We start from the raw sequence: 9,097 nt of genomic DNA, 5'->3' as shown, positions 1-9,097 counted from the left end.
CCCCCCCGTGGAATGGTGATTGCTAGCCTGAAAGTAACAGATCACTTTTGGTGAATTATCAATTTTCCTAATAGCCTTGAACTATCTAAATGCTGCAGTGTGATAGCATTAGTGGGTACATTATACTAACAGCAGTCAAAATTATCAAGTGCAATCCTGGAGCACTTTCACACCCCACCCCCACCCCCCTTTCTTATTTTCACAGTCATGTTATTAACTCTAGAAAATAGGGCTTGAGAGCTAAATGATGGGAAGAGCCTTCAGATCAGTTGTGATTTCTCATCAGACAAGGCTCATGAGTCCCTTTTGTTGATTTTCACACAAAATAAAGAGCCTGGTCAAGGCTGTGGGTAAGGCACAAAATTTGCAAGAATGTTCAAGGCTCAATTCCCACTTTGCTACTAGTTCTCTGCATGACTCTGAATGAGTCATGTAAACTCTGCCAGGCAGCCCCTCGTTTGTAAATTAAGGGCAACAATAATTTCCTGGCCCTTGCCCCATTTTCAGTTTGGGAGCTGAGGGATGCAGTTTCCTCCTTCATGTGTAATCTGCACATAGTGCAGCATGACCACAGTCTTGCTAGCAGGCCTTAGATGTTAGTGCAGGATAAATAAGCCATAATATAACACAGAAGCAACTTCAAATTTAGTGCAACAAGCTTTAAACAATAGGTGAGCTGTTTTCAGTCTTAATAGAGGGAAAAAAAAGGGTTCATTTATGCCAGGTCATGTGCATAACTCACTCAAAACAAAGAGAAATTAAACTGCTTTCATGTTGTTGGGACAAAGATTTGTCCAGGACTGCATGGCTAGAAGTGTAATTTCCAACTCCAGCTGCAAAACTGACTGCCTATCTCTCTCTCCACAACTTAGCCATAAGTTATGACCAAAAGAATAAAGTCCTGAGGCTTAAAACACTCCAAAGCTCTATCTGAAATGAAGATTACTTCTATAAAACTAGAATCCATAAAAACATTCTTACTCATTCATAGACACACATACATACACCCCTGCTTAAAATACCTGTGCATGAGAATTTAGTGCTTATGAAATCCTTGATGGAAACTTCTGGTTTCAGTCATCTCCATAGAACAGGTCTAACAGTAGTAGAGGTATAACAAACCTTCTTCACCCCACATGCCCCTAGACTAACAGTCTACCTTCAGCTCCTGGCCTCCTCAAGGAGATTCCCAACCAGGGGTCCTCCAGGTGCCACAATTTATGGCTTTTAGTGAGGTGATGATGTACCTACAGAGAACCCTCCTGAGACCAGCCAACTCATTTCATGTGGGGCAGGAAACAACAATGAGGCAGGTCACACTTTCACTTCTTAATGACCTGAGCTAGCTACAGACTAATGACCTGCAGCCGAAGACTTGATGGCTCATTATCAATTCTTCAGCCATTTCAGTCTGTAGAGAGTTTATCTGGGGCATGCAAGTCTTTGAACTGCTTCTCAAATAAAGGTAGAAAGATTTAATTTGCTTTCATGTAGGACTATTAATTTTAGGGGGTTTAGCTAGTAGCCTCATCATTGTCCAAAGTATTTCCAGAAAGAGGCTGAGCTTTGCTATTCATTTGTACAATTCCTAGCACAGTAAGGGCCCTATCACAACATAAGAAATATCTACCACCCTTATGGATATATTTTTTATATGGATGTGTTAATTTTGAGACAAGTTGAAGAATCCTGTAGAATACAGCCATACTTTAGAGAGACACATCCCTGATATTTCATTATCACATTTCACATCTTTTAGAAGACAGCAGGAAGTTGTCAACTTTCATTTACTGACTGTTGGGACAGACCTAATTCCATTCATGGCCTGAAACCCACCTTTCTTTCACAGCACATGGGTGATCAGGGATATCCCTTTGCTGAAATGCTACCTTGGTAATCTATGCTTATTCTCCATTAAATGACTCCTGCATCAAATCAGTTCTGTTTAGAAGTAAAAATGTCTTGACTGACTGCCAGCAATTCTAAACCAAGCTAAATCAAGGACTTAAAACCACCAAGCAAGTTATGCTCCTTGCTACCTGTTTTAGCTGGCATTTTATCCCCTACTTTGTTACCCAAAGGGTAATTTTGGTTCCAATGAAAGATTTAGATCACATCTGTTAAGCCGTGCTGGTCTCTGAAGAGACGGTGCTTCAGAAACACTCACAACTCAATGTCTAGTCCACTCTTGTATGGATGAAGAAAAAGGGAACGTTGAGTGTCCTTCCTCCTGACACAAGTGGGTACCAAGCGCTCAGGGCTTACAGGAGTGCAACCTTCCCTCACTCCTGACCACTACATCTGCTTGATCTTCATTAAGAGATGTGCACTTCAGACTTTATAAAGACTAAGATCCCTGGCATAAAAAATATCTAGGTGGTTACCTTCAGAAAACATTTTCCCCACAATTACTGCAGAGTAGGATGTGGATTACCTCAACGGCAGGAAGAATCAAACTTTTGTATCCATCTACAGAATAGTTCAAATACTGAAAAGCAACTCAAACTAGCACACAGCCTCGGCCTCCCTGTTTTCTCTTGTCTTTCTCATGGCTGGAGATAAATGCATGCAGATGTGGTATATTTTACTCTCCAGCCACTCACTGGCCTCCTTTTTTTCTCTTCCCACTTTAGGAACTATGGGCCAAAATTGACCCTGTAGGTTACGTTGAGAGTGTCCTTATAATTTTGCTCTCCATACTTTCCCTGCACTTGCTGTGCAAGGATGCTGGCAGTCACAGGACTCACGAAAGCAAGCTAGATGGGGGTGGCAAACACTGACAGAAGTGAGACTGAAGAAACAGGCTCTGAAAGCCATTTAGCAGGGTAATTAAAGCCCCTGGGGAGCAGAGGGAGGGTGACTCCCCTTGCGGCAGGCCACAAGAGGGCAGATGGATGTTGGTGGTACCGCACCATGACCTCCCTGAACGCAGCCTTTGAGGCTGTGTGCAAATGCTAGAATATGGCTTGAACATAAAAAATAATAACTTGAACTACAAAGAAGAAAAGGGTCCCCATTATGTGTCTGTTCTTCCTGTTTTTGTGAGCAGTTACGTAACAGCAAATGACTGTCGGCTCATCAGTCATTGAAAATCTAACCTACTATTTTCTGACCCAGATGTTGTTCAGATGAAGGCATATGCTGTCTTGCACCCGAAACCCTGCCTTTAAATGAAAGGCATGATGACACATCACATTACATGGCAAAACGATGATGTAATTATGCTCTTGTAATAATAATATGCATCTTTTAATGATAACCTTTTCAGAAGAGACTTAGGAATACAGGCAAGATACAACAACTTTCATTTTCTTTTTCTGGTGGTAATTCATATGAAATCAAGAGGCTACCTGAGCCTCTTAAAGGCATCAGAAATGCTTGATGAAGGCTGAAGTGCAATGCAGAACATGCCCAATTTAGAGACCCTAGAATTGTTCATTGCACAGAGCTGTGTCAAAGGCAACAAAGACACCATTAAGTGAAGGATGTCATACCTGGACAGCCTAGTGTGCCTCCTCATCTGTGTGCCTCCTCATCTGAAGCTTCTATGAATCTACCACATTCTCTCCCATACCTAACTTGGACTGCTTCCTCCTAACCTATGTCCTGCCTCTCAAGAAGTAAAATTAGGGAAAATCTTTGATATGAGGTCTTCAGTTAGTGAAGGATTTTTAACTTATGGAAGCCTAATGGAGACACAAAGTCAGTAAATGGCTTCAATATTGTTGTCACTTATTGTTGTTTAGTCTTAACTGTGACACAGCACCTCAGAGAACCACTGGAAGTGAAAGCTTGTCCATGGGGGGCTCTCCCACAACTGCTGCTGTTAATCAGCTCCTCTCTGAAGGACTGTGCAGACTAAGTGCCCTGCAAATAGGGTGAAATCGGAAAAAAGGAAGTTTGCAAAGGCAAAATGATCTGCCACAGGTCTCACAAAAGATCAGGGTGGAAAGCAGAGAAGGAAGTCAAGCATCCTGCTTTTTGGCCTTGCTCCTCAGCCTAACTTTTCCATTGTTGAAGTCAGAGCACACAGCATATACACAACAAAACTACAGATCCTGAATTACAAGCTCTGAGACAAATCAATGTCCCTTTATTGCACAAACAGCATTTTCAACAGGACCATCTTGGTACCTCTCCTCCCCATGTGCATCCCAACAGCACTCTGGAACTACAAAAGGAGACTGCTACTGGTGGTTCCTTTGGTTGCTCTGAGCGCTTACAGTAAAATACGAGTGAAAGTTTCTTCCCACCAGGCAGGGAAACTCCTCGGCTGTGGGGAGTGACTCAGCTGGGACATAGTCCAGAAGGCAACAGGAGATGAGGGGCCCCGATGGCACATTTCCAGTCTTAATCAGCACTGTCTGCGTGGTGATAGGGACCGATAAGCTGCCAGAAGTAATTTCTTTCTGTAAGACTTAAAACAGTGGTCCAGAGCAGTTGTAATCTTTGTGTGTGTGTATTTTGTTTATTTTTAATGTAAAATCAAGGCCTTTAATTTCCCATGGTGGCCAACAACCGCTTTTGGTAGTTTCATCCTAATCTCCTGTAAACATTCATTTCTCCTCCCCTAACCTTACCCAACTTCTGCCCCACAAAGTTTTTTTCCAACACATCAGATGCGCCTATCCACAATATCACACTCTTCAACGGGGAGGGCTGTGACAGAGAGAAACCATCCCTACTGCACAGTGTGTAACACATTTGGGAATCCTTTCTAATAAAAAGGGATTTGATTAAAGACAGCCAACTGCCACAGATCAGCAACTGAAGCAGCAGTAAAGAACGAAGAGTAGCTTAGACTTAAGAGACTTCAATTTACTGATCTGCCAAGGACTTCCCAGGAGAAGTCACTCCATAACCTACACAAGGGTAGGAGGGGATATACACCAAAGACTGGGGTGCTTAGTATGGTAGTGTGGCCTTTCAACAAAGCTAAGTGGGGCAGAATACCCAGTGTGTACATTTAACTCCTAAAAATTCACACTGGTTAGGTTTTTTTTTTTAATTTCTATGCTTAGTGATGATATTTCCACGCTTATGCACTGCCTTGCCAGTGGCAGCTAGAGGATTTCCCAGTGACTGGATTGTGCTGCTGTGGTAAGTTTAGGCAAAAAACACCTGCAAACTGTGATCCTACTGCTCCAAAGTGTCTTCTCCAGCATGCTGCTTCTGGCTCTCACCACACACCCGGGCTCCCCAGGAACACAGAGTGAACCAGATGTGCTGCCAGCTGCGTGTGCTTGCGTGAGCTGTCATTGGCTTCACCGTTCCCCCAACTCTGAAGCCCCACCTTCAGTAATTTCCACCCAGGGAAGCTGGAGAGAGGTTTAGTGAGCACAGACCTGATGGAAGTGCTGTCTGTCCTGCTCCTGAACTCAGCTCACTTGGTCTGCCAGCAGTACCAGTCAGCATTTCCAAGGCAAAGAGACAACTTCAGCAGCTCCTACTCCTCTAGCCTTCCCAGGAACCTTCACCCTGCCCATGCTGACTCCAGAATCAAGATGGCTTGATCAAAACCCAGAGATACGGCAAGTGAAATTGCAGAAGGAAGATGGTTACAGAAAAGACCCCAGAGTGCTGACAGGCCAAGTAAAATGACCTTTCTCCAGCCTGACAGTTCAAACGTAATTATTCCAACAAATTATTTTCATGACTTAATATAACGCCTTGCAGCTTTCTAGCAAGGTTAATTAGATTCCTCAATTCAAAACCTATCTGCTCTTAACCAACTTTTAATATGCTGAAATCCAGTTTTCTAAATTCAAACTAATAAAAGTGATTAGCTGACAGCTATCTGGTATGCTACAATTACCATGGCACTTAGACCTCAGGCAGAAGATATTTAATGCAAATCAGAGTCAATGTCTCAGCCCATTTGTCCTTTTTCTGATTATTTGATCAATGTGCCATATGAATCTTGTACAATCCATGCTACTATGCTAAACAAATAAAGAACAAAGGCAGAGATATTGGTTAAGACAGTTAACCAAAGTTGAAAGACTCCTTTTTCCTCCCACATTTAATTTTTCTTTCCACATGAACACGAAGTTACTGAAAGGCACTGGCTGACAGCTCAATAGATGGGTATTTAGCTCTGACACAGCCAGAATTAATACAAAACTCCTGGCCTGCACTGCCGTATCAAAAAGCCCCATCCACTGTGACTCCAGAGACCATTTTGCCCTGGGAGTAGCTCAAGATGGAAAAAATGTAGGAGGATGAGGGTAGCCAACCTCTTTGATTTTATCTGACCATATAAAGCAGTTGTGCTCTAGAACTGCTGGTTTTGTTTTGTTTTTCTTGGTAGGTATATAATTAGTTGTGGCCATGTCTCCCAAATGGCTGCATGGTGCACAGCATGCTGAGAGGGCTGAGGAGGAGTTCAGCCCAACACATGGTTCTTCTGTACATCAAGAATGCCGAGGCTGGACATGGCTTCAGAGATGACCTTCAGTGGCACTGACTCGGTGCAATTAGAAGATCAGTCAGGTGCAGCTTGTAATTAAACATCACCTGCCTGAGGCAGGACTATGATTGTTGTTTGGTTTTCATCTTCCAGCTTGCATCATGCATGATTATTCCATCTTTGATCATGCTGCTGCTTATGTAAACAACACTGGCCAAATTTCTGACTGCTCTGGAGCTTCCTTTCCATTTTCTTGTCTTCTCCTGAATTAAGAGCTATTGGCACGGCATTGGTCTGACCTCCCATCTGATAGCCAAACTGATGACCTAACGTTGAGAGACTTTATGTTCCAACCCTTTGAGCTATGCATCCCTTTTAGATGAAAAAAACTTTGATGTACCACACTCTCAAACAGATCAGAGCTATCTTAGTGACACAGTATTAGTCTGCAAAACTTGAGCATTTCAGCTTCATAAATACAAGTGCTAAACAAAACTAAAGCTCCACTTCAGGAAGCAATTTCTGAGCTGTGAGGAAAATTAATCCCTAGAACAGCTTATCGGGGTAGGTGGTTGACTCACCATTGCTTGAAATCTTTACGATAAGATTAGATTTTTTTTTTTTTTTAAAGTTATGATTCAATCATGTTTCTGGGAGAAAACAAGAGTGGGACATCAGGTAGTTGAACGGCAAGGTCCTTTCTTACCTTGGATTCTGTGAATCTTCAAATTCTTTGTTCACCTGTCTACCTTCTTGGGCTAACTATTCTTCTCTTCTTGGAGAATGTGGTGGGATTTGGTCCATCAACCATCTCCTGCCACCTACAGCTCTGCATGAAGAGAATTACTGTGATCAAATCTCATGCTTCAAGGCTTCAGCCATTTGTTTGCCAAGAGTGGGAAAAAGGTTTCTTGCCTGTCCATGCTAATGGCTAGATACATGTTATATTTGTTTTCTTGTTGCTTTGCTTTTAAAACATCAGAGTGAACACAAATGGATATGGGTAGAGATTAAGTCAAATGCAGCAGCACAGAAGATGATCTCTGGTTATCTTCTCTTCACTTAGTCATTCTTGGTTGCACTTCAGATCTCTGCTAGTCATCAATTCTGATGACTATCAATGTTTATAGAGAAGACAATTCGGCTGTGAGAGTAGAGACCATAGAAGGTAGAAGGTACTGATGGAGAACGGAGACTGACATCAACCCCATCTACAAGAGCAATGGTTGTTAATGAAAATATCTTGACCTTCTCATGTAATCAGATCCTTGTCATTGCAAGCTCCTCGTTTATTAGTTTACGGGAACCTCGGTCCCATTTGCTTTCTGATTAAATCAAACCATAAAAGTTTCTTTAAGCCAGAAATGTTTTGGTTCAGCCAACATCTATAGCAAATAGACCTAGGGGGCAAACTAAATGAAGTTTTTAAGAAATGATGAAATCAAGGAAGACAAAGAACACAAAATGAATGGCCTATCCAAGTCCTCAACTCTACAAACTACAGCAATTTGTCCCCTACCAACACTATCAGCCAAGCCCATAAGAAACTCAAGTATACAGACAAGATGGATCAGATGTGCCAGAGGCTCTTGACTTGAATGTAGAGTTCAGAGGCCAAAATCCATGTTATATAAAAAGGCAAGACATACATTTCACATCTGCAGATGCCTGAGATAAGACATCAACTGCTTAACTTTCTTTTTCTAGGCAAGGAAGATGAGCCAATCAGTTCAGATTTGTCTTCCTCATACTTGCTGGACCTCGTTCTGGGCTAACGAGTCCCCATGTAAAACCAACCTGACTGACTCAAAATAGATTTCCTTTTAATCTATGCCAGCACACAGGAAATAAAATCTATGTCTTGGGAGCAGAACACATGTACACTTCCAGGTTTTTTGCAGTTACAGGAGAAGGGATGGGGCTGGTGGGCAAGAGAGTGCACCACACCTGAATTCAGACTGGTAGCCTAGAAGCTGCAGATAGATGGTGTGAAAATGAACCAGACGCTGAAAAATTCAACTTCATAACCAGAAAGACTGTAAACATACAGCAAGTGAGCATGAGATTTATGCTGACATTACAGAGGAATTTCTATGGATGATTACACTTCCAGCCCAAGCATGGAAAGCAAATCCACCAATACGAATGCCACTACACTAACAGCACAGCTGTCAGGTCTCCCCTGTTACTCAACCTAGTGAATACAGAAAGAGGCTACAGACAGATTGATTCAACATGACATGGCACTGCTCACCAAAGTAGTCATCAGAAGGAGGATTCTCCATGTCATACAGCATTTTCTTGGTCAGATGTTCCAGCTCATCCTCAGGCCTGAAGGCAGGAGTGCTTGATGCGGGTACAGAGCTTGGATACCCACTCTGAAACAAAAAAAAAGAAAACCAGCCTGTGATGTGGTATAAAAGCAGTTGCCCACAGTAAGCGGGTCTCTTGGCTGTTCACTGTAGAGCTCCATTCTTTGTCTTGTTTTTGCTTTTTTAAAAACCCAAGGGATTCACGCAAGTAAACATCTCATTTAACGTAATGAAAATGGGCTCCTAAAAATACCCAGTGAAGTGCTATATATCCTCCTAGAATGAGAAGTATTCAGTGCCTCATAATTAGGTGTCTACTGGGTAGCACATAATGATAAATAAAGGACAAAATTATTCCAAGGATAACTTGATACAA

The 9,097-nt window shown here is 42.3% G+C and overlaps 1 protein-coding gene across 1 annotated transcript in view; it reads right to left on the bottom strand.

Moving 5' to 3' along the window:
• Window positions 1-8,787, bottom strand: part of LOC103780327 (lipoma-preferred partner homolog) — a gene marked incomplete at its 5' end in the record, with an annotated part of 70,974 nt that extends 62,187 nt beyond the window's left edge. The window contains one exon of the mRNA XM_008947992.1: window positions 8,664-8,787. Within this exon, the coding sequence (XP_008946240.1) occupies window positions 8,664-8,787 (124 nt within the window). The remainder of the gene's footprint in view (window positions 1-8,663) is intronic.
• Between the last annotated feature and the right edge of the window lie 310 nt (window positions 8,788-9,097).

The sequence above is a fragment of the Merops nubicus genome, unplaced genomic scaffold, assembly GCF_000691845.1.
Source record: "Merops nubicus isolate BGI_N331 unplaced genomic scaffold, ASM69184v1 scaffold379, whole genome shotgun sequence".
NCBI classification, from domain to species: domain Eukaryota; kingdom Metazoa; phylum Chordata; class Aves; order Coraciiformes; family Meropidae; genus Merops; species Merops nubicus.
Note: the sequence above shows the minus strand (reverse complement) of the source record. Positions and strands in the feature narration are given on the sequence as shown.